We start from the raw sequence: 24651 nt of genomic DNA on the forward strand, positions 1-24651 counted from the left end.
GCGCCGGGGACATAAACGGGGTCGAAGTGCCGAGTGCGGCAGCTGAGGCGGCCGGACGGGGTTTGGGCAGATCGTCCGTCTGTCCGGTGCTGCGAGGCCGGCCCGGCACGGGGGCGGACTCCCTCTCCTCGCGGGCTGCCGGCTCCCCTGCAGCGGCTCAGCACTCGGACCGGCCCCCGAGTCTGCAGACATCGGGGGAACTGGAAACCGGGGCTGCTGCTTGCCGCGGTTGGACAGAAGCGCTCAGCACATTTTTATATTTTGTTAGAATAACCTCCATTTAAGCAGAAATGGAATTTAAGATTATTTTCATCAAAAGATTATTTCATTAAAAGGAGAATAGCTTTCTGCTCCAGATAAAATGCCTGGTGTCGTAGTCGCCCTGGTGACCAGAACCTACAAGCTGGGCCGTGGTTACCCAACCTTCTCACGCCCGCGGGGGGAGGAGGCCTGACGTGGTCTCACGGGGAGTCTCATTAGGCTCTGGTGCCCTTGCGGGGTGACACGCCACTCGCTGCCGTTGTCAACTGACACCCTTCTCTGCACTTTTCCTGGTGGTCCAGCGGGTCAGGGCGGCCCTGGGGCAGGCGGGGACAAGCAGGGGCCCCCAGCAGGGGCAGGTTCTGCTGCGCTGCGCCTGTGTCTGGCAGATGAGAACGCTGCCCTACTGAGGGCCGGGCAGGGAGGCCAGAGCTGGGGGCCGTGCAGGGGAAGCTCCAGCCCCCAGCTCAGCCCTTTGCCCCCCGCCCAGAACCAGCTCCGCTAGAAACCGCCTCGTTTTCCTTCCAGGGCAGAGTGGACGGAGCCGAGTTCTGGGCCGCTGGGCCCCACTTCAGAGACGGCTCCTGGCTCCCTGCTCGCTCTGAAAACAGGTCCCTCGACTTGGCCAAACAGCATTACGAGCAAAACTGCCTACATACTGACGTTTAACGGGGATCAGACCGAAGTCCCAGCTGGTGCCCACGGAATCCCAGCTCCACGGAGGGGACAGGCAGAGACCAGCTCTGCGGAGTCACTGCTGAGTCACCCGCGTCACCCGCCAGGGCTCTCCCGCCGGGGGAGGCCGGCCTGCGGCTGCCCGCGTCCACCCGTCTGCAATGGGGCGCCCCTCTAGATGACCGAGGTCTCCGTCTGCAGGAAGGATGGGGCACGGGAGCCACGGTGGGACTGCAGGGCGCTCTCTGAGTCGTTCCTCGAGACAGACACACGGCGGAGCCTGTGGTCCAGGCCGCAGGGCCTTCCAGGGCACAGGCCGCGCCACTTCCTTTTCAGCTCACTCTGCACCTGGGTGAGGATGAGGCAACGAGGAAGTGGGGGTCAGGTGGACGTCAGGTGGGAACCAACACACGCCCGGGGGCAGCCAGCGCCGCCACGGCCCTGCTCCAGGGGAGCCGCGGTACGGAAGATGCGTACCCACACCGCGTCCCCTGAGGTGTGACGAGCACTTACTTCGCTGTTGAGAAAGCAGTACAGAACAGCCACCACCAGGCCCTGCAAGTGAGAAAGGACCGTCAGAGCCACTCACCGACTCGGGGAGGAGGAACCCTCCCTTCCCACACGCACCTGAAATGATCCCATGCACAGTTCGAACAGAATCTGATACTTGGAGGAGATGCCGATAGGAAACACGGCAAACACCATGTAGTGGGCTCCGAACAGGGGGATGAGCAGCAGTGTGGACTTGGCGAGCCTCCTGTGGGACAGACAGACGCTGAGCGGGGGCCAGCCCCTGGGCTCGAGGGGTCCTGCTTGCTGGCCCAGGGCCAGGGCCTCACCCATGGAGCCCTGCTGCTCACAGACCAAGTACAACTAGCCTCCCCCGCCCAGCCGAGGGCAGAACGTGCCAGCCTGGTGACAAACAGGACCTCCTAACCCCGCAAGGCTCCTCCGAGACCTCCTGCCGGGCCCCCAGCGAGGACGTCCTTCTGAGCGCGGCCTCCCAGCACTGGCAGTCGAGTCTGACTCTGTGTTCACAGGAGCAGACTCAGCAGGGGGGCAGCACCCCGAGCACAGTGTGGCCGCGGGACAGGCGCCCCGGGGTCTGGGTGCCCCGAGCTCCGTGGGGTTGGTTGGCCTGGACCAGATGTAACTGTTCTGTCCATCGGGGAGTCACTGCCCTCCCTGATTGAAACGCGGCTTCCCGCTCGCTGGGTTCTATGCCTGGAAGAAAGACCGCCGAGCTCGCGTCCCCCTTTCCTGGAGCTGCTCTCCCCATGTCCCGGCAAACCCGGTCTCCGTTCTCTACGCCAGAGTGGCACCAGGACTGCCTGGGGGTCACGTTCGAAGGCCGGTCGCTGGCCCCACCTTCGCACTGTTGGCTCTCAGGTTCCTAGAGATGCTGCCTCTGCTGTCTGGATCCCACCTGGAGAGTCACTGCTCTGAGCTGGGGCCTCTCCTTGCTGTGTGTGAGAGTCATCCGTGGAACTTTCTAGAGTCCTCAGTCCAGCCTGCCTCCTCACTGCAACTGAACCAGGTCCTCGCGGCAGGACCGGTGCTGGTCGCTCTAACAGCCTCCCGGATCGTTCTGGCCTGTGGCCAGATTTTATCCTTGCAGATCCAGCATGGACAGGAGCACTGGGGTCCCCGGGGGCTCGCCAGGGGCACTGGGGTCCCCGGGGGCTCGCCAGGGGCACTGGGGTCCCCTGGGAGCACATCAGGGAGGATCTTGGCCCCAAGCCAAGTCAGGCCACCCGGTGCTGTGTGTGTGCATCAAGGCCCCTAGGTGAACACCCGGTAGCCTCTGCAGGGACCCGGGCGGCCTGATCCCAAAGGAACCCAGCGAGAAGGCGCCACTCTGCCCCTCCCCCACCTTCTCCTCTTCCGTGGTCCTAACCCAATGCTTAGAAAAAGTCACGAACTCCTTAACATATTTTTGAGGCACTGACCTCGAACCTAGCAACTCAGAGCCTGGGATGTAAGTTCTAGAAATGTGCTCATTTCTCCTGATTTCCCTCACAAACCAACCATGTCCTGGGGTGTTCACAAGTGGGATGTCCCTGCTTCAGGCCGTCCATGCAAACCCCAGAAACCCGGGTCGCTGTGCAGCAGGACGTGGTCCAGCCCCGTCGGCAAGGGAGGCCCATCGGTGGGCGTCACACCGCGGTCTCCTCGCAGATCCAAACCTCTAACCTCACAAGGTCGCTGCATTTCATCCTGTTTCAGCACTGGCCTGGTGAGCAGGAGGTGGTTGTGTAGGGAGCTGTGCCCTTTAGTTCAGTGTGAGACACAGAGTCTGCCTGAATTCCCTTAGGTACATCTGGAATCACTATCATGCTCATTTCTGGAGACATTTCTAGCAAGGCTGGACCTCTGGGACCCTGTTCGGGGGCGTTTGTTACTGTTATAAAGATAGTTTCAGAGAAAAGACATCAAGATACAACCAGAGGGCAACATCGCAGACATGCTCTGTTTCTTTTGTCATCCTGGGAAAAGAACAGATTATATTTTCCTACTTAATTTTGTTTCTAAAATAAAAACATATATCTCTAAGACGTACTGAACGGACACTCCCAGAGACCCCAAAGAAAAGGTCAGCACAGAAGCTAAACAAGACCAGCTGAAATCAAAACTGAGTTTGAAGAGCAACTGAGAGCCGTCCTGTCCCTGCCGCGGGTGCGGGCGGGCTCAGGGGCCAGGACAGGTGCCGTCCTGTCCCTGCCGCGGGTGCGGGCGGGCTCAGGGGCCAGGACAGGTGCTGCTTGCATGGGACGACATGGCTTTGTCCTTTGTGGTCTGATGTGGAATCCCATCTCTAGGTCTGGCCTTTTGTGTAGCTTCCTTGAGTCGACTGGGCAGAGAAAGGGATGCCTTGGGTTGTATGTAGCCTAGGGCACGGTCAGAAGGATCTGTGCACAGATTTCCCCACAATACTTACTGGGGCCGGCACTAAATGTCTTTCCAGTACTAACTGTATTTACCCTCCTAACTTAGAGATGATGATCATTATTTCCATTTTATAGATGAGGACACTGAGGCCCAGAGCAGTGAGATCACATTCCCCCTGCCTGCAGCTGGTGTGTCAGCCCAGCACAGGGCCCCTGGCCACCAACGATGCTGCCTGTCCCGCTGCCAGGCCCACCCCGGCTGTGGTCAGGTCACCGGCCCAGGGTCCCACAGCTCCAGGCGGCTGTGATTCCAGGCCTGCCTGTCTGAATCTGAGGCCCCCACTGGCTGGACCAACCACCCCGTGCTGAGCTAGTTCTACTTGATAGTACGTTGCGGGCATTTTCTTTGTAAGATCTGGACAGAAATTTGTAGAATCTTTATGTCCTTTTATCGCGTCTCCAGGTCCTCATCAATTAGCCGGATGATTGCGGTGTGTACTTGATCTCTGATCTCTTTCCCACTGAATGGATATGATGAAAACCATCTTCATGTAATCATTTGGCCAATAAACCACGAATTATTACTCAGTAGGAGGCCTGGCCTTAGACACCAGCATGAACCATGTGGACTGATGGGGAACAAAGAACGAAGCATGAAACACAGAGAATGTCAAGGAGAAAAATTCAGATTACACAACAGGAAAGTGGGCCGAGGGCTTCCGTAAGCAGGCTCCCTAGAGGGTGTCCGTGCTGAAACAAGGGGAAAGGGCTTGACCAGAACCACCGTCACCTGCCTTGGAGAAGACACCGCCACCCTAGCCGTGAGCACAGTCCCGCACCCACAGGGGCGAGCTCGGGCCTTCGCCGAGTGCACAGAGGCACGTCCTCCCTGACTCTGGGTTTCCAGGCCACGGGAGGCGGTGAGGGCAGCTGGGCTCTGGGACCCACACACATACTCACTTGTACTGTGACTGGTCACTGCCGCCGACATCTGGGGACGTCAGCTTCTGTAGTAAAATTCGTATGATACTAACAAAAAGGACAAAGTTGACCTGCACAAAGAGAGACCACGTGTGTGTGTGAGCTCCCTGTGGGGAGGTGGGTGTGGCTTAGCCCCGCAGAACCCGCTCTCCTCCCCTCTGCGCTGCGCAGCTGGTGGCGGCAGCCGCCCTCAGCACTGGAGCGGACGGGGTCTCCCGACAGCGTCCCGTATCTCAGGACCCCGGCTGTAGGGGCGTCAGTCCTGAGAGGGGAGGTGGACAATGACAACGTGACTCGGCTGCAGATCGGTGCGGGGCTGGCCCCGACTTCCCTGCAGGGTTCCTTCCCACCCCCCCTCTGGAGGCCTTGCCTCTCTCCCCCCACTCCCTCCCCCTTCACTGAGCCTTCCTCCTGGAGGGGGACTGCGTCCAGGGCAGACGGAAGGAGCTGGGCCGCTGTGTTTCTCAGGAGGCCGAGTGGACCGAGGCTATTTGTATGTAAAACAGCGACGTGGGCTCCCTCTCTGCCCAAGCACGCAACCCGATGGATAGCTCACGTTTCCATACAGAAATTACTTACTATAATAGATATCAAAATTGGTGTTCGTATAACCCACCAGGGAACACTGTGGTCATTGGTATCCCAGCAACTAGTGAAAAGAGAGAAGGGAAATCATGTCACCTCCGATTCGTGCACAAAGCAAGGGTAGGAGGGTCCATGCACTGCCTGTGGACGCGCCCCTTATGCAGTGCTGGCCAAACTGGGCTGGCCCTCCAGCCACGCGAGCCTCTGGGCCTGGTGTGTTCCGAGGCCCCTCTGCGGGATGGCGCATGTGGGACTGGGATGGGCACGTGGCCGCTGTGAGAGCAGAGCTGCTCCGCACTTACAGACCTGGCTGCAATCCGTCCCTGGCCAGTGACTTCACTCCTCCTGACGCGGAAGTCTGCTGACGGAGACGTGAAGCCAGAGCAGAACTCCCGGAGGCAGGACAACGGGGAGACCAAGCCCCACGGAGGGTCTCTAACTAGGGAGCTGGGGGATCTCATGCTCACTCTGGCCAGCATCCGACAAAGGGGAGTTTTTCTCCTGAAAATTAACTTCTTCTCCCCTCCTGAATGGTTTGTGTTTGTATCTTGAATGAAGGTTTAAAATGTCTTTGGAGTAACTGAGGCAGGCACAGCTAGGAAGGTCTGTCCAGCAATGTTTTCACTCCGGTTTCCAGCGTAAGGGCTGTCTCCAGTAGCAAGCAGGGAGAGGGTGCTTGCAACGTCTCCATCGTTCCCTCCGTTACCCCCACCCCCAGTGGGGCTCTGCAGCCCCTCCCAGCAAGGGCAGAGACCAGCCCTCGCCTCAGAATCCTAGCAGGTCTTGGCAATAGGATGTGGAGCGCTTGGAACCTGCAGGACAGAAGGGAGCCTGCCAGCGGGTGCTGTCCCAGCCCCGCCCGCCCCCGGCCAACCCAGCAGGTGCCCAGTGTGTGAGCAAGCCGGGCAGCGGCCAGAAGGCGGCCACGTGAGTCTGCCCAAGCTGCTAGTGCGCAGGAACACACCCTAGAAACTGCAGTTATGTAAGCCGCTGAGTTTCAGGGTGGTTTGTTACCACTAATAGAGAACTGGTAAACCCGAGAGCCCTTCACGAGGCACAACATTCATGGTAGGAGCCTGGTGCCTGATTCTGGGGCCCTGATCGTGGTGCCTGTGTCTGGGGCCCTGACCCAGCTGTACACACGAAACAGAAGAACTTCAGACCCTGCTCTGTTGCATTTTAGAGAACTATCTCAGGGAGCTGCACTCCTGCTGGCCATTTTAACCTTGTCTTCAGCGGTCACCTCTCCACACTTGGCCCCAGGCAGACAATGCGTGCGTTCTGCTCGGTTCCCTTTTGTGAACACTGCTTCCTCCATCTAAGGTGCTGCTCCCGACTCTGCCTGGCTCATCCCAATCCCAGCTCCACTGCAGGACCTGGTTCAAGGCCCATCCCTCACGTGGATCTTCTCCAAGTACGGTCGCCCCAGCGAACCGTCACGAGGTCCGAGGTCTTCTCGTACACGGGGTGCTTAAATGCTGCCTGTGTAGCTCTTTGCTCGGCTGCAGCCACAAATGCAAATCTTCCTTCCACCCAGATAGTGAGCTTCTTTCTAGTTTCCGAAGACTTAACGATGCCGGCAACTTGGCCAGGACTGGCCCATCTCATTTTACGGGCAGAGGTTGGACAGAGCACTCACCCTGTGTCTTCTAAGGAGAGCCTGGCTGCCGTCCACGCAGCTATGCAGATGGTGGGGATGCCTGCCATAAACCAAAGTCACCTGGTTATCCACAAGCCCACGAGAGTTAACAGGGACCGTCCACAGGGACAGAAGTGTGCACCCTCATCCACCAGGGACAGCGAGAACGAGGGCTTTCTGATGGAAGGGTCAAGTGGAAATGCTTCATAAATGCACAGAAGTTTATGCTCGTGCCTTACAAAGCAGTGATGATACATACATGTGGGTTTGCAAGCTGGAGCTCCACAGGCCGGCAAGGCTTCGCCGCGCACCCTAAGTGTTGCTGCTGGAGTGTGGGAGCGTGGCAGTGACAGCAAGGGTGCCCCTCACCGTGCGCCTGGGGGGACCACTGCTTACGCCCCGTCCAATTCTGGCCAATGAAGGTCCTGCTAACTGGTGGGTTACCAGGACCTCCTGTGAGAAGGGCTCCCTGCCCTTCTCCACGGCACCTCTTTCTGACTTTCCAGCACAGGCTATGCCCCGGGAAGTTTATAGCAGTTTTAAACTAGGTTCCTGGTTCCTAGAACTATGAGGGTGCTGCCTCCAGGAAACTAGTCGTGCTAGGAAGGCTCTTCCTAGTCTAACCAGAAGGGCATCCTACAGGGGTAGCAAAGGGTTTTTCTGAGCTAAAAGGTCTGCGTTTCTAGGTGAGAGCAGTGGAAACCAGGCACCTGGAGCATTGGCAGGTGGCTGATGGGGCATCCGGCATGCACGGGGGAAACAGTCCTTACCCCATCCAATCAGGAGGTAGGCCACGAAACGCCGGCTGGGGGAGAATATGGCCACCAGGAGGGTGTGGAGGTACAGTCCCTCCACCAGGAGCCAGTAGAAGTTCGCCATGATGCTGTACTGGAAGAAGACCAGGCTCAGCTTGCAGCCGACCTGGAATGTCAGAGACGGAGACAGAGAACTTGGGTCCCGTCGGACAGAACAGTTCACGGCGGGCGGAGGAGCTCCAGGATGGAAGGCACGCGTGTGTCTGTGGAAGGACCCGAGGGCACCGACACAGGGCTGTCGGGCACTGTGCTCACGCGAGGCCCTTGGCCGTCACAGCCTTGGGGCAGAATTCACTGGAAGAGAAACACGAGCGGAAGGAGACGCACACGGCCGCTCGGACAGCAGTGGGCTGTGGGGTGGCGGCGGTTCGCCGGCCCGCCTGCCCTCCCCCTGCCGCTGCACGTCCGTGTCCTCGTCCTCTGCCCACCCCCTTGCCCTTCTGTGTTTGTCCTTGTCACCCACTCAGCAAGAGGCAGAACAACAAAGGGCAAAATGAGAGGATCCCTCAAGCACGTTGTGTTCCCCAGGCACCTTGAGAGTTTTCACTGGGAGAAACCAGGCGGTCTGTGGGACAGACCCCTCAGACCTTCAGAGCCCCACGGCTGTTGTAGCCTCTTGAAAAAACATGAAATTGAGGCTTTTAGTCAGCAAGTTTGCGTACGTGTGCTGAAGAACAGAACTTCATTTCTCTCCTGTAGCTTGGCTGCCCCCCGACACTGCATACGTGTACATATAAACTACATATGTGTACAGGCAGACGTCCACACACACTCCCTCGCGGAGAGAGGCACCTTCACGTACGTGGGTCTCTTCATATGGACACGTGAGCGTGTCCGCGGACACACTTCCACACGTGGAGGAGTCCTGTCTGCACAGGCGGGTACCTTGTATGTGGTGTCTGTCCTGATACACAGACCACACGGACACACGTGTAGGCACGCTGCACACATGTGTGTATGCACGTGGGCTTTTATGCACGCGTGTGTGGCTATACCGACATGCGTGTCTGGGGGTGCTGGTGCTGACGGGAACGTCACGGCAGCCCTTCCAAGCTGGCGCCCGGGGCCGCTAGGAGCTTCTGCCTGGCGACCCGTGGCACCTGCCCCGCCCCTCCCGTGCTCACCGCGCTCCCCCCCCGACCTCATCCCAGCACTCCCTGTCCTCAGGGGCTGCAGCTACCAGGTCCTGCTTCCTGAGGCCCGAGGGGCCGGGAGCGGGCCTGGCACGGAGGTCCCCCCGAACGTCGTGCCCCGGCACCCTAAGTGGAGAGACACACTAACGACGCACCGTGGGAACAGGAAAACCAGCTGCGGAGAGCCCGGGACTCACGGCCACTCCCTGGGACGTGGGCGTGTGCTCGGGGTGCGGGGGGAGGTGCTCGGAGCCCACCGACCCTGGGGCGCCAGGGGAGCCACGGCAGGCACACAGCCCACAGCTGTTCCGACTTTCAGGAGAGCCACGCAGCCACCTGCATCGCAACTGTAGAGCACAGAGCCTTTCGAGGCAGCCTGCGCTGCGGAGTCCCTCGGACAGAAGCAAGAACCACATGCACCGAGACACGTGTGCAGGGATGTCGTGGTGCCCGATGGTTCCACACGTGACATCAGAGCCACGTGCTGGGCCACGGCCGCCACCATGGACACCCCACCTGACCCCTCTCGGGGGCTCAGGCTCACGGGGAGCACCTCGGAAAGCCCGAAGCTAGGTTTCTGAGAGTCCCCATCGACCCCACATGTCGTCCGTTCTGGTCTCCGTGAGAATCAGCTGCCGGGGTTGCAGCCCCCCGGGGCAGCCAGGAGGAGACACACTGAGCCCAGGGCTCGGCGCTGTGTTCAGGGTGTGTGGGGAGAGTGAGCCAGTGGGGGGAGAAGCCTTCTCTTGGAAGGAAACAGACTCTGCCGAGTTCTCGGCTCCTCCAAATGTCTTGAGAAACAGACCCTTCGGCCTACTTGGGGGAGATGCCCCCAGGGTTCTGCTTGTGAGAGTAATGTTGGTTTGGTACCCAGCTGAGAACCAAAATGTCCAAAAAATGCAACTGCAAGAAAAGAGGTTTTCTCTGGTCCTCATGCTGAGGTCTGCCTGTATCTCTGACTAACTCACTCCAAACCTTGCCTTCTCTGGGGACAAGAAGAGGGAAAACCCAGTCTTCCTCTTTTCCTCCTTCCTTTTCTCCTGCCTTCTGTCCCCCACCCTTCCTTCCTCTGTTGGTACACATCTTGGTGACATCCTGACGGAGGGGTGCAGCCCTCTGGGCACCCCTCTGGGAACTGGGCAGGGGGACTCTGCACCTGCTCCCTGCTTCTCAGACCTCAGTCCTTAGCCCTGAGTCCTTGGACGACTTCAGTGCCAGGGTGTGCGGTACATGTGCTGTCTGCACGCTGACCGCAGCCCCGTCCGGCCCAGGAGCCCTGCGTCCTCACGGACAAATGGGCCGCGGCTGCTCTGAAGGTCACAGGCCTCCCCAGTAGCGTCAAGAAGTGGGGAGGTGAAGCCCCAACCCCAGGTAGGCAGGGGGGTCAGTGATCTTCAGTATAGGGGCTGGTGGGGCGGGGTGGCCGTGGCGGGGTTCTGGTTCCCTTGGGCCGCTGTCGCTTCCCTGCCCCTCAGGGAGGAGCCTGCCGAGTCTCGTCTGCGTGGCTGGGAGCACAGGCCTGGGTTGGATGGCGGGGGTCTGTGGCCCACTAGGCTCACCAGCCCCTTAATAAGAAGCCCAGGAAGGGGGCTCCTTTGAGCGGAGACTTGAGATCCCCGGAGAAGGGAAAGGAGGCTTCTCAACAAAAGAAGAACCCAGAGTGGCACTGGGGCTCACCCCCTGTCGCCCACGTCGGAGACTCCGTTGTGGGGCAAGAACCCCAGGGGCTCTGACTCCCACGTGGGGCTGGGGGTCTGCCGGGTGAAGGGTCTTGTGTTATTTCATTACGACAAACTCTGCTGATGGACTCAGTCCAAGTATGTCATGAGCAGATTGTCCCCAGAAATCTATTTACTGGCAGGCCTACGGAACGCTGGTGTTCTGCAGTGTTCTAGAAGGCTTTCCTATCTGAAAACTGAATTAACTCAAGTCTGTTCCGTCCCGGGCAACAGCGCCAGCAGACAGATCCAGCCGCCCAGAGCCCGAGAGGACAGTGGCCAGCGTCCTGGCTCCTTGTGCAGAGAGGGGTGCCCGGGAAGCTGCAGTCACACCGACTGCCGGATGGCCCGGAGCCCGGGTGCCTGCCAGAGGTCCCGAGGCAGCCCTAGGAAGGACTCGGATGGACCCCCGTATCAGAGGGGCGCGGTCAGCGTGCAGCGCAGCCCAGCACCACAGGCCCATGCACAGCACCAGCTCAGCCTGGGCGGGAGCCTGGCACAGGAGTGCACAGCCGTAGAAGTAACTAGCTTGTTTCTCCTCATGGCAGACAGCTGGGCCCAGTGTGGTCACAGACAGGCCACGGGGCTCCCGGTGGGGGCTGCGGGGGCTCATGCCCCCCATGGGAACTTTCCCCCCAGCAGTCCACGGGTGCTTCTCTTTCTCGTCATCTGGGAGATGCGGGGTGGAGACAATGACACTGTGCCTCTCCACCCACGTCAGGTTTCCCAGCTCAGAGCTGCTGCCGCGGATCCTTTGGGGGTAGCACCCTCGTGTTGTTCCGGCTCTGCTTAGGGGTGAGCGTTCGTGGCCCGTGACCTCCCAGCCCAGGAAGGTGCCTGGGACACATCCCAGTCTCCCCTGCCAACCTGGGCCTGCTCTGAGGCCCAGCCCCTCGGGCAGCCCCTATGCTGCTCAGCCTGACCCTTGCCGTTAGCCCTGAGCACGAGCTGTGGGACTTCATCCCAGTGTCAGGTGGGGAGAGACAAAGGGCTGGGGTGGCGAGGACGGAGGTCTGTGGGGCTGCAGTTCACACCGGCCACCGTCCCCTCGGTGCGAGGACCCTGCTCCCAGGGGCAGCCTTACCCAGGAGGACGGCTGGTCGGGGCAGTGCCCTGTGCCCGAGCTGGAGTACAGCACACCGTCCTTGACCAGCACGGAGACGGCTCGGAGGATGAAGGAGACAAACAGGTTCAGGTGGATGTAGTTCCGGGTGCAGTGCAGCTTCCTGTGGTGGAGACGGGCAGGGGTGCGGGGTGAGGGAAGGGATGGGGTGGGGGGGTGGGGGTGGGGGAGGCAGGGGTGAGGGGTGGTAGGGGTGGGGGAGGCAGGGGTGAGGGGTGAGGGAAGGGATGGGGTGGGGGGTGGGGGTGGGGGAGGCAGGGGTGAGGGGTGAGGGAAGGGATGGGGTGAGGGGGTGGGGGTGGGGGAGGCAGGGGTGAGGGGTGAGGGAAGGGATGGGGTGAGGGGGTGGGGGCGGGGGAGGCAGGGGTGAGGGGTGAGGGAAGGGATGGGGTGAGGGGGTGGGGGCGGGGGAGGCAGGGGTGAGGGGTGAGGGAAGGGATGGGGTGAGGGGGTGGGGGTGGGGGAGGCAGGGGTGCGGGGTGAGGGAAGGGATGGGGTGAGGGGGTGGGGGTGGGGGAGGCAGGGGTGAGGGGTGAGGGAAGGGATGGGGTGAGGGGGGTGGGGGTGGGGGAGGCAGGGGTGCGGGGTGAGGGAAGGGATGGGGTGAGGGGGTGGGGGTGGGGGAGGCAGGGGTGAGGGGTGAGGGAAGGGATGGGGTGAGGGGGTGGGGGTGGGGGAGGCAGGGGTGCGGGGTGAGGGAAGGGATGGGGTGAGGGGGGTGGGGGTGGGGGAGGCAGGGGTGAGGGGTGAGGGAAGGGATGGGGTGAGGGGGTGGGGGTGGGGGAGGCAGGGGTGAGGGGTGAGGGAAGGGGTGGGGGTGGGGGAGGCAGGGGTGCGGGGTGAGGGAAGGGATGGGGTGAGGGGGTGGGGGTGGGGGAGGCAGGGGTGCGGGGTGAGGGAAGGGATGGGGTGAGGGAGTGGGGGTGGGGGAAGCAGGGGTGAGGGGTGAGGGAAGGGATGGGGTGAGGGGGGTGGGGGTGGGGGAGGCAGGGGTGCGGGGTGAGGGAAGGGATGGGGTGAGGGGGGTGGGGGTGTGGGAGGCAGGGGTGAGGAGTGAGGGAAGGGAGGGGGTGAGGGGGGTGGGGTGGAGGGAGCAATGAACACTTTAATAACCAGATTTAATCTTAAGGCTTCTTCCGTTTTTATGGCAGTTACTATTCCTTACTGAATGTTTGGGATGTTTTCAGTTTTGTATCATGGTAACTATTTCTGTAGGTAAAGCTCGTTCCTTTATTTCCACCTCCTGAGGCTGGAGTCCCGGAGCAGGATTTCAGAACAAGAGTGTAAGCAAACGGGGCTGCGACGGCCTGTGCCCACTCCACAGATGTGAAGACTGAACATCTTTGCAGCAAATTTCCCGGCAGACCCATGCAAATGACCTGCCTTTGAACTTCACTTCATGTGATATCTTGCTTCTCTAAAAAGTGCTCAGAACATTTTGTTTCTAATTCCCTTGTTCCACTTAAATTCTGCTCTGCAGAAAACCTAACTGGTATTTGTTTTGACTTTGGCTTTTCCTTCAGAGCCATCAGGAAATGATGCCAAGACGCAGGAGCATTTCCCCACCCGCTGGATGGCAAGGGCAGGCTCCCGCGCTTCTGTGTTTTCAAAGGATTTGCAGATCGGCCAGGTATTCAGTTAGCAGCAGTTGAACTGAATTCTGTCCAAGTCGGCATTGCCTCTTTATATAAGAAATGCGGACTATGTAAACAGAAATGTCAATATTAGCATCGTGTTTTGGTGTTTCGCACGGGATTCTCCACGGGAGATTTCCTGGTGCAACAGAGAGAGAGCCGGCTTGGAGACAGTGACTCTCTTTCCTCCTCTGATGGGCCCACCTGGCTTAAACCTGCAATTGCTGGTCTCAACAGCAGAACTGCTCACTTCTGATACTTACCGGAAGAGGCAAAGAATGAGGCTTCCGGTGGTGAGGGAAATCAGAGAGACACTGTAGCCCAGCGTGTAAATGGCTTTCACCAGAACGTAGAACGTGATCTGCGAAGAGGCACGGAAGAGATGTTGGCGGTCAGCCTCGGCCGGAGTGATGCTGCCTCCCCACGGGGCCCTCGCTGCCCGGCCCGGGGCACGCCAGACAGAACCAGCCCACCTCCACTCGGAACCCAAACACTTTATTCACCTCTTTAAATGCCCACTTATTTCCTTAAAATTCATTCTGAGTGACTCTTTGTGGAGCAGGGAGAGGGATGCTCTGAGGGTCCCCGACTTTGCCGTCTGATCACACATCACAAATCTGAGAGAAACTGCCGATGTCAAGATTATGGGTTGTTCATTATGGGGGGCTCTTTAAAAATAAGCTGAAATTGTTCTAAAAAATATTTTCTAAAAATAAGCTGATACCAGACAGGGGTTGGGGGGGTGCTTCCCATGAGAGAGTCCCAGAAACCACAGGGGGCTGGTTTTGGAAGTATGTCCTGGTTTATGCTGCACCGGCCCCGAGAGGAGTGTGGACCCAGTCGACGTACCACACTGGCCCTGATTTCCCCATAGCCCTGTTCACACCAGCTTAGTATAAACCCTACAGAGGGGAGAGTGCCCACTAGGGAGGCACCGAGCTGATCCCCTGCCCTGGGGTCAGCAAGCAAACCCAGGTCCAGGCTGAGGTAGGAGGGACAGGCCTGCTCCTGGAGCTTCGTGGGGCACCCGCAGGCCAGTACCCTGCAGGCTGGGCCGTGTAAGGGCTACTTAATCAGAGGGAGCCATTTCGTTGCCCTGAACTTAGATTGACCCCGCCCCTCCCAGAGGAACGTCCTCGCAAAGCCCAGATACAAGGGCGGGTCCGGCCAGGTGGAGACGTCCAATCAGTGGGGCGCGCGTACATCTACTGGGGTAAGTTGAAATTCAATTGGCCGCCCGTGTGTCACCGAGCAGTTTTTGTGTGTGTGGCAGACCTAGCATGACTGTGCAGTTTCCTCTGTGTATTGCAATCTCGTGGGCCACCTGTGGAGAGCCCGGCTAACGTGCCTCTATAAAGGTTAGTTTGCGAGGAGTAGGGGGAGTTAGTCAGGGAGAGCCGTTAGGGTAGCCGTCCTGGGGTAGTCCTCGGAGCGTCGTCATGGTCGGCGGGAGCGTCATGGTCGTCGTCCTGGTCGTCACAGTCGTCGGCAGCGGCGCCGTGACGACGGCCTCACCGCCAGCAGCCTCACTGCCGCGAGCGGCCTCGCCGCCCCGAGCCGGGCCCCGGCGCCAGCCAGCGACCTCGTCCAGAGCGGCCTCACCGGAGCAGCCTCCTTCCGGGGAGTGGCCCTGTCCGGGGAGCGGCCTCGTCGGCAGCGGCCTCGTCCAGAGCGGCCTCGTCGGCAACGGCCTCGTCCAGAGCGACCTCGTCCAGAGCGGCCTTGTCCAGAGCAGCCTTCTTGGGAGTGGCCCTGTCGGGCCGTCATCGTCTCTTCGTAAGAGACGGCCCCTACCAGTCAGTTTGATTCTCGATGCTTGGCGTGAAATAAAGCTTTGCTTGACCTTCGCTTTGTATCAGTCTCGCTCCTTTGATCATGGACCCTAACAGTCCGCACACCCTGTCCAGCCCCAGTGTTGTTCTTTACACCAAGGTGATGCGCTTGGAGGAGAGTTTCTGCCTCCTTGTTACCCTTATTATTGAAGACTCAATGTGGGTAATGACGTATTTCAGAAGTAACCTGCAAAGTTTGGAAAAAATGAGTTTCTCGTTAATATTTAACGAGAAAATGAAATTGGTACAGCCTCTCAAAGACCCAGATGGGGAACCCGGCCTGCAGGAGGGCGCGCTCCTGAGACTGATCTTCAGATTGTCCTCCTGGAAAGCAAAGGCGGGTACGAAGACGTTCCCTGTCACTTCCACGGTCAGATGTTCGGTCCATCTCTCCGCTCCAGCCGCCCCCAACTCCCGCGCGCGGCTCACCCCAGCTCTTCCAGATGCTCCAGCTGCTGCCCCGGGAACCAGCCGCCCCTGCAGGCTGCACCGGGGGCTCGGCAATGTGCCTGCCATTCTTTACTTTCTTGAAATCTCAGCTGTGCATTTTCAAGCAACACAGTTACACTTGATTTAGCATTTTCGAGTGATTTGTGCTGGAAATTGTTTTACCTCCAATTTCTTACAGAAGATTTTTATTTCTTGCTGAACACAGTTGGCATTACCATTAATTTAATTCACCCTGCTCGGCACATGTACCGGGCATTTACTGGGAACCAGACACGGAGCGAGGTGCCTTGGGAACACAGTGAGTGAGAGAAAGGTCCCACCCACGAGGAGCTCACAGGTACATTTTCACCCCTGGACTGACTACCCCAGGACACAACGCGTGAACTGGAAATTGAGAGAGGTATGAATTAAGACATTTTTTCTGTGTCCACTTAAAAAAACAGAATATCCACATTTTAATTTGCATTACTTTGCTTAAAGTGGTTTAGATTTCACATTTCTCATGTGCTCATCATTTAGAAGGTTTGGTCTGGTTATTTGCCAATTGCCTCTGTTAAGGGCTTCTCGCCTGAGCACACTCTGGGATAAGCTCGAGGCCTCAGAGGCGCGCAGCTCTGGGGGAGTCTCACCAGAACAGAACGCAGGACAGCCCCAGGGCTGAGCAACCCAGAACCAAGGCTAACGGCCACAGGGTGACGTGCTGTGCGGAACAGGCAGGACACTTCTCCCAGCCAACTTCTAAGAGAACGAGGCGAGTCACAAGGACACAGTCTGGGGCTGTGCTCGAGGACATGGATGAACAACTTCTGGGGTTTCTGTGTACAGCCGACCTGTGTCGCTGCTGGTGGGGATAGAACTGAAGAGTAAGAATTCATGTTTAGAACATGGACCCTAGAACTGTGTGGAACTTTCCATCTTTGATGCAAGTTTAAATTGATTTTCATTAGGGGCGCCTGGGTGGCTCAGTGGGTGAAGCCTCTGCCTTCGGCTTAGGTCATGATCCCGGGGTCCTGGGATCGAGCGCTGCATCGGGCTCCCCGATCAGGGGAGAGTCTGCTTCTCCCTCTGTCTCTGCCTGCATCTCTGCCTACTTGTGCTCTCTCTCCATCTCTCTAATAAATAAATAAAATCTTTAAAAAATAAATTCATGGGCCCCTGGGTGGCTCAGTTGGTTGAGCGACTGCCTTCGGCTCAGGTCATGATCCCAGACTTCCAGGATTGAGTCCCGCATCGGGCTCCCGGCTCCTCGGGGAGGCTGCTTCTCCTGCCGACCTTCTCCTCTCTCACGCTCTCTCTCACTCATTCTCTCTCAAATAAATAAATAAAATCTTTAAAAAATAAATTCATTTTCATTAGAAGTGGCTTCCGGAACTGCATGGAGGGTCTACACGGGGCGTCTGGGTCTAGGCTCCAGGGTCTTCCCAGCCTCGGATCCCCAGTCTGGCTTCCTGCCTTGGTCCCCCCACCTGCAGACACGGGCGCTCTGGTCCACGTGGGGTCACGATGCGGTGCTGCGTACCAGTGGTTCTCCCGGTGTGACCCCCAGAGCAGCAGTGACATCATCCCTCAGGAACGTGTCCAAAAGCAAACGCCCAGATCCCGTCAACCCCTGCCTGCCCCAGAACCAGACCCTGCGGTGATTCCGATGTGGCTCCTTTCCGAACCTTGGGTCTACACCACAGGCAGGGTTAAAATGTACACGTGACCCTTCTGGGGCCCGCTTAAAACCCTCTGCAAAGCCCCTCTGTGGGCAGAGCCGTGGGCCACACCGAGGCGGCTGGAGACCCCTCCTCATGCTTGAGGCCCCTCTAACCAGACGGCGGCCTCTACCTGCTCCCTCACTGCCGCCGGCGCGTTGCGTCTCCGCGGTCCCATGCTTCTTCTCCCACCCGGCACCCCGCATTCTAATCAGGGGCCCCTCCTCGGGGAGCCGCTCTCCCAGCCTCTGTCCTGCCCTCGCCAGGTCACACGGCGGTGGATGGAGCTCTGTGAGCGCAAGCACCCATCCTGCCCCCTTCACCCACCCCCCGAGGGTCGCTGGGAACCAGAGATCGCAAAAGTTTACGGTTTCAGATCTCCCCTCACCATGTCGTCGGATGTTCAGACGGAGGTGAACCTGGAGGCTAGGGTGACGACCTCTGCCCAGCAGGAAGGAGAGCCACAGCTCACGGGCAGTGGGTTCGGGGGCACGTGGGTACTGAGCGGGTTGTGGTCACATCCACGTGCCGGACGGATCTGGGTTTGGACCCCTGGGCCGCGTCACGGCTCTGTCCTTGGCCCATAAGGCGGGAAAGACAGCAGCGACCCCACTCCCTTTTTGGTAAGGACTCTCACTTCACGCTCGTCCAGAAGCTGACGCAGACGGCCCTGCCCTCCGGGGCTTGCCCGAGGCTTCTCACAGGAGCGTCTGGGGCAATGTCAGGGCGGACGGGGAAGTCATGAAACACCGCAGGCAGCTGGGTGGGAAGGACTCAGCGTGGGGACCCCAGGGCGGAGGACGGGGCCGGCTTCTCCTTGCCTGGCGGACACGGCTTCCTCCGGAACAAGGCTCCGTCCCTCGGGGGCTGTGACCTGCCTCTGGCTCCTCTTCCCAGTTCTCCTGAGACCACAGAGGGCTCCGGCCCGCTCAGCTGCGGCTGTGCCCTCTGCAGGCCTCGGTTCGCAGGGCACCGGCAGGAACGGGAGGGGGGCTTCTGCTTCTGTGTGGGGACGACACGGTGCTGCTCCAGGGAAACAGCCTCTAGACTATTAAGTCCCCGCCATCCCCAGCCAAGGGTGAGACCTGAAAGCCCAGTCGGCGCGTGGATCTAGCCACCGCGGGCCGATCGAGAGGGTTAACGGCCTTGGCTGTGTTCTCCGCTGACAGATGTAATGGTTTTCCTCTCTCAGCCGCAAGCTCGGTGCGGGACAGAGGAGCCCAGCCTGGTGCGGAGCGCGAGCCGGGGCTCAGGGGACCTCGTGAGGGCCGCGACCGCGTCCGAGGTGGCTGTGCCAGGAAGCTGGGGGAGCTGAGGGCGCAGGGCCTGGGCTGCCACCCCGGGAGGGCCAGGTGGTTGGGGCAAGGAGGCAGCTCCATTTAAAGAGATCTCAGGGGAAGGGGGCCTGGATGTTGGATGTGTCAGGAACCTGGGATTTCGTTTTCCATCACCAGCCAACATTCGCTTTGTGTGTCATTCGATATCTTTAATGTGGTCTTCCTTCCGCCTTGGACAGTCCCTGCGATGCACATCCTCGGCAGGGCCGGAGGGGAAGTCTGGGAGGGGCGGCCTGGCCGCTGGAGGCATTCGCTCCCAGGCAATGCTGTCGTGATGCTTCCTTACACAGAAACGGCTGTCAGTACCGCTCGGGTCCTGAGAGCCACAGCACATGTGACCCGGTGGCCGAGTTCCACATCCTTGAGCAGGAGGACCACCCTGGGTCCCCTGCAGATGCACAGCCACGTGTTGTGATCACACATTGAGGCTGATTTCCTTGGAAAAGTCTCTCACCACCATCATCGCAAATCAGGAAGGAACACAAGTCCAGGAAACTTCCCCTTTTCAACACGTCAGTACTTCCGAGAAGCCAGCAAGGGTGGACGGGCAGGTGGTGGGGACCCTCTGCCCTGAGTCACTTCGGGCTGGGCCAGCAAACTCCCGCCCAGCTTTTGCTTGGCAGTCCTGCCTGGGAGGGGGCGATGTCCCAGAAGGCGGCCAGGCTGGTCCTTCCCTGCCAGCCCATTCCGGGGACCTGCTTCCTGAGCCGCCCAGCAAGTGTGTGGACAAAGTGATGTCCTCTTCTCACTGTCCACGAGTGTAGGTCTGTGCGGGTGTTGCCAGCAGACAGAGCTCCTCTCAGGGAACGCGGAGGGCCCAGCCAGTGTTGCCCAAACAGTGAGTCATAACTAGGGTGACCACAGACTACGGTTGGCCCAGGCCTGGCTTGCATCTGGCGTCCAGAGCCCTCATTACTAGCGCCTCCTTTCTCCCTCAAGAGGCCAGGGTTGGCGGACATACAATACAGTCACCCTATTACAACCCGTTCATAGGGTGTGCAATCAATTTAGTGGGCAGCGACCCACATTTGAAGAAGAGTAGCCTGGAGAATGCGGTTCTGTGAAATGTTTGTGCCGGCCTGCAGGGCGAGCCGCCTCCCAGCTGAGCGCTTTGCCCGAAGGCGCTGAGACTGCTGGCCAGACCAGAGACCTCTGACTCACCCCGAAACAGTCTCGGAAGCTTTCTGGTAAAAGCTGCGCCGCCTGTCACCTCTGCCCTCAGCAAACTCAAGACACAGGTGCTCAGCGGTGTTCTCTCCGGAACCTACGGATGCCTTCATCACACACAACCCTGTTGGGAAAACAATGGTTTCCCCCAGAACCCTCGCAGAATGATTTACCTGCTCATCAGCAAGTACCTTTGCATCAGGGGCAGAGAAAACGCCACGGACACGCAGACCCTTCTTCTTAGGACGGGTCCCACTTGGACTGGAAGTTCCCGTCCTCAGGGTGCCTCAAGTCCTGTTGGGTGAACGACACCCAAACACAGCTGGGAAACGAGCGAGCGAGGGCTAGCCTGCGTGTCTCGCTCCGAATTCAGACTGAAGGGGCAGGAGGACATGGGCGGTGGGAGCTGCGGGGGGGAGCGCTCGGCAGGGAGGAGAAGCCTGAGGCTCCAGGATGGAGGGGAGGGAGTGGGGGCGGCCGGCCAGGTGGAGCAGGGGCATCGGGCCCCCTGAGAGACAAGACCACCACTGGTGACACTGGCTCTGCCCCTTCCTGACTCCAGGGCTCACGCAGTCCGACCCCCCGTGGGGCGGCCAGCGAGGCTTAAGGGTTGTGCTTGCTTCACGCTGCAGGACATGCTGGAATGTGATGGCCAGTCCAGGGCACGTCACCTGGGGGCGTGGCTTCTGGGGCTGCGGCAGGATTTCAGGAGCCTGGGGACCAGCAGCCCTCTGTCAGATGACAAGGACGTGCCTGATCTTGCCATAAAAAGTGGAAACCTGAGGCTTTGTTTTATTTATTTATTTATTTTTGACTTATTTATTTGTTTGGGGGGGAGGGGCAGAGGGAGAGAGGAGAGAATCCCGAGCAGACTCCCGCCGACTTGAAGTCACGACCCCAAGATCACAACCTGAGCCAAAACTAAGGGTCAGGGGCCTAACCTCGGTGCCCCAAGGCTTTCTTTGAAACAAGTGTGTTAGAGATCACTAGAAACCACTCCCGATTTATGGGGAACGTGGTCCAAGGATCCATTTAACCCCTAGTGCACGGCAAGACATCAAAGCCCCACTCCCAAGACACGCGCCCCATCTCGAGGTTCCGGGCAAAGCTCACAACCACCTGTTGTGAAACGTAGCAAGCTGAGGTTTTCTTCTTGATATTTCCGGGAAAAGTGTCTTTTGAGCCCCACCTTGTCCACTAAAGCCGTTCTGCTCAGGGGACTGTGGCAATACTCAAAACCTTGGTGGAGGGCTCCCCACTCAATAAAATGTGACACGAAATTCATTCAGTTCTCCCAAGAACCTTGGGACGGAAGCAAGTTCCCATTAACAGATGAGGGACATGAACTCCAGGAGGGGAGAAGCTCGTTTAAGGACACGGGGCCCTCAAGCTGCCGGCCAGAACCCCACAATGTCAGCCCCCCATGAGGGCCACAGTTACTCTTTTGTTTTGTGTTTTTTCCTTAAGAGGAATTAGTGTTGCCTGTAAGCGGCATGGAAGTTGCTACTTCATGCTGATAACGAACGAATCAAATTGAAAAACCAACCACTTTTCTTGGATCAGCAAGAGAGGGGAGGACGCAGGACCAGTGGCTGCCCCACAACTGGGGAACCGATGGGCTGTCACGGGAGTCCCTGCTCGCCGGGGCAGAGTCACGAGACTGACAACTGCTTCCACTGTGGCAATCGAGACAGCCTGGCACTGGCGGGCGTGGGCGAGTGGGTTAGGGGGACAGAACGGAGCCCAGAAAGAGACCCATGTAAGAACCACCCTGGCATGTGACAAAGGAGCAGAAGCGATCCAGTGTCCTCGTCACATGCTGCCGGGACCTGTGGCCATCGTGTGCCCACCAGAACTGGAGGTTCAGACCTCACAGCGGCACCGGAATTAATGCAGAACGGGTCAGAGATCCTAACGTGAAACATGAACCTAGGAACTGCTGTTGGACGTCCGAGGGGAGAACGAGACCACCCTGGCTGTGGCAGCAGAGACACAGTCCGAGAAGGGAGTAGCTAATATGCGGACACATTAAAGCCAGACTCCCACTCCACGATCAGCCGTGCTGGAGAGTGGGAAGACGCGCACAAGCTGGGGACGCCCCGATGAAGGACGGGCGCAGAAAACACACAAAGAACTCTCAAAACCCAACCGGAAGAAGAGAAACAACCCCATTAAAAAAACAAAACAAAACAACATTTTGGAAAAACTAGAGCCCCCACCAGAGAACATGTACAGATGGTAAGTAAGTCACGGAGACACGCTCCCCACAAAGCACAGAGTGTGGTGCCCGTCGACCTGGGCTTGTGCTCCTGGGATCAACACGGCACACAGGACGGCGGGCGCCTCCCAGCTCAGACCTACATTCCATGAACACACAAGACGGGGGTTTACTCCCTTCCACGTCTGCTTCTCCCAGCCAGAAATGGTAACAACCGTGCTTCATCCCACGGCTTGTTGGGGATTAAATGAGACCGTCCACACAGGGCTTCGTAAATGCCCTTAGTAAGTGATTTGTTACTTGGTCTGATTTTATAATGCAAACCATCGTTATAACGAAAGAGGTTTTAAAGATTATTAATCCAATGATCCAAGTCCTCCTTATTGAGGTGAGGAAATACTTCTCAAGCCTCCTCTGTCCATGGGCTGCATTCACAGAAAAGGTCAGAACAGGCTGGAGAAGGGTCTTCTCTTTCCCGTCCAGTCCAGACTGGCCCTGCAGGGGAAAGGCAGGGGCCCGCAGCCACAGCCTCCCAGTGGCTGCTTCTGAGCCGTAAATCAGGGCCTTTTCTAGTCGTGGATGCACTTGCAGAGTCACGAGGAAACAGGCACGGGTCCCGCCTGTAGCCATCAGAGATATCTGGGCATTTGGGACATGTGTTGCCTCCACGTGGGACCTGGGTTCCACCGGTCAGCGTGCACAGGAAGGCACTACGGAGAGCTCAGTGCTAATGATCTAGGAGCTGAGGTGTGTGTGTGCGTGTGCGCTTATGTGTGCACGGGTGTGCGTGTGCATGCATGCATATGCATGTGCGCATATGTGTGCATGGGCGCGTGTGTGAATCTGTGCACATGCGCATATGTGTGCATGTGTGCATAAGTGTGTATGGGCACATATGCACACATGCACACATGCATGGGTGTATGTGTGCATGTGGGCATATGTGTGCATGTGTGCATGTGTGCATATGCGTGTGTGCGTATGTATGCATGGGTGTACGTGTGTAAGTGTGCAGGTGGGCACATGTGTGCATGGGCACACGTGTGCATGTGTGCATATGTGTGCATGCACACACACGCACATGTGTGCACGCATGTGTATATGTGTGCATGGGTGTACGTGTGCACGTGGGCATGTGTGCATATGTGTGAGTGTGCGTGTGCACACGTGTGCACACGTGCATATGTGTGCATGGGTGTGTGCGTGTGTGCACGTGTGCGCATGTGTGTGCGCGCAAGCCTGCGGCCAAGACCCCACGCCCTCCTCTCCTCTGGGAGGGCACCAGCTCCCCTGAGGAAGGAGCAGACACCTGGAAGATGTCCCTTGAGAGCTCAGATGCCCCGTGGAGGGGACGGTGACGTCCAAGACTGCCCCAGACTCCTGCTCTGAATAAACGCTGCTTTCCCAGAGAAACTCGGCTTTGTTATTTCACTCAGAGCCCGCGGGGACAACGGCGACGTGACTTTGCAGCTTCTCCCTGCGCGGCTGCAGGTGACATCTGGAGAGGCTCAGGTCACTCAGCTCGCCGGGCCGCCCCTTAGTTTGAGTCGCTGCGCGGAGCGTTCCTTCGTTGGTGTGGAGGGCTCAGAGGAGAGAAATGACTTTCTTTCAAAATCCAAATACGACATTTCTGAGGTAAAGAGCCACAGACACCGAGCATTTTATCCCCCTGACACCCGTGTCATCGTCAGAAACGTCAGACTAAGCCCAGCCGGTGGCCGCTTCCAAACCAGGCCGTTCACTGTATTCTTCAGAAGCGCAACGCCATACGAGAGAAAGAGTGAGGAATGCTCCAGACTGGAAACCGCTCACACGTCACGACGGGCTTGTGCCGGGACCCTGCCAGCACTGGGGCCCAGACGGCAGATGGGTGGCAGCAAAAAACGCACATTTTCCAAACGGGGTAACAGTGCTGAGGTTAGAGAGTATCCTCACTTTTATCACGTTTTAGGGGGTGAAAGGGAGCCCGCCCAGCCGGCGGCCAGTGGCCGTCGCCCACACAGCTCGCTTGTTCGTGGGCAGCACCGCAGTGGTGGCGAGGCTCTGCCTGGAGAATCGGGGACACGTGTGGGGCCCCCGCACCCTCCGTGCACGAACGGCACCACAAGGATGCAGTGGGACAGTTGGGTTTCCTCGCCTCCCGACAAAACCCCAAGTTAAAAGGCAAATGTAACTGAGGAATGATCTGACAGACCTGGCATACTTTTAAGAGGTTTTTTTTTTTTTGGACTAAAATTAGATTTTATTTGAGTACAAAAGTAATATATTCTTACTTCTGAGAAAGTCATAAATATAACAAAGAGACTTTTAAAGGGAGAACAGAGCTCTTACAAGGACCTCCTGGACCCGAGGAGCTTCTGTCCTTCGTCAGTGGCTCTCGTGGCTCTCAGACCATGCCCAGCTGCAGACCCCGCAGAGCACACCCAGGTGACAGTACGTCAACAGGGAGCTCCATCAAAACCTCATCTTCCTCTCACTAGGCCTCTGCAGAGCTCGCT

General features: G+C 58.5%; 1 protein-coding gene across 1 annotated transcript in view; it reads right to left on the reverse strand.

The window, feature by feature from the left end:
- Positions 1–266: 266 nt before the first annotated feature.
- VIPR2 (vasoactive intestinal peptide receptor 2) overlaps positions 267–24651 on the reverse strand; it is a 60340-nt gene continuing 35955 nt past the window's right edge. The window contains exons 5-13 of the mRNA XM_080818986.1: positions 13716–13813; positions 11780–11921; positions 7800–7950; positions 7030–7090; positions 5385–5454; positions 4785–4876; positions 1564–1693; positions 1450–1491; positions 267–1284 (exon numbers count right to left, since the gene is read on the reverse strand). Coding sequence (XP_080675112.1) covers positions 1111–1284; positions 1450–1491; positions 1564–1693; positions 4785–4876; positions 5385–5454; positions 7030–7090; positions 7800–7950; positions 11780–11921; positions 13716–13813 — 960 coding nt within the window. The 3' untranslated portion in view covers positions 267–1110. The remainder of the gene's footprint in view (positions 1285–1449; positions 1492–1563; positions 1694–4784; positions 4877–5384; positions 5455–7029; positions 7091–7799; positions 7951–11779; positions 11922–13715; positions 13814–24651) is intronic.

The sequence above is a fragment of the Martes martes genome (assembly GCF_963455335.1).
Source record: "Martes martes genome assembly, chromosome: 11".
NCBI classification, from domain to species: Eukaryota; Metazoa; Chordata; class Mammalia; order Carnivora; family Mustelidae; genus Martes; species Martes martes.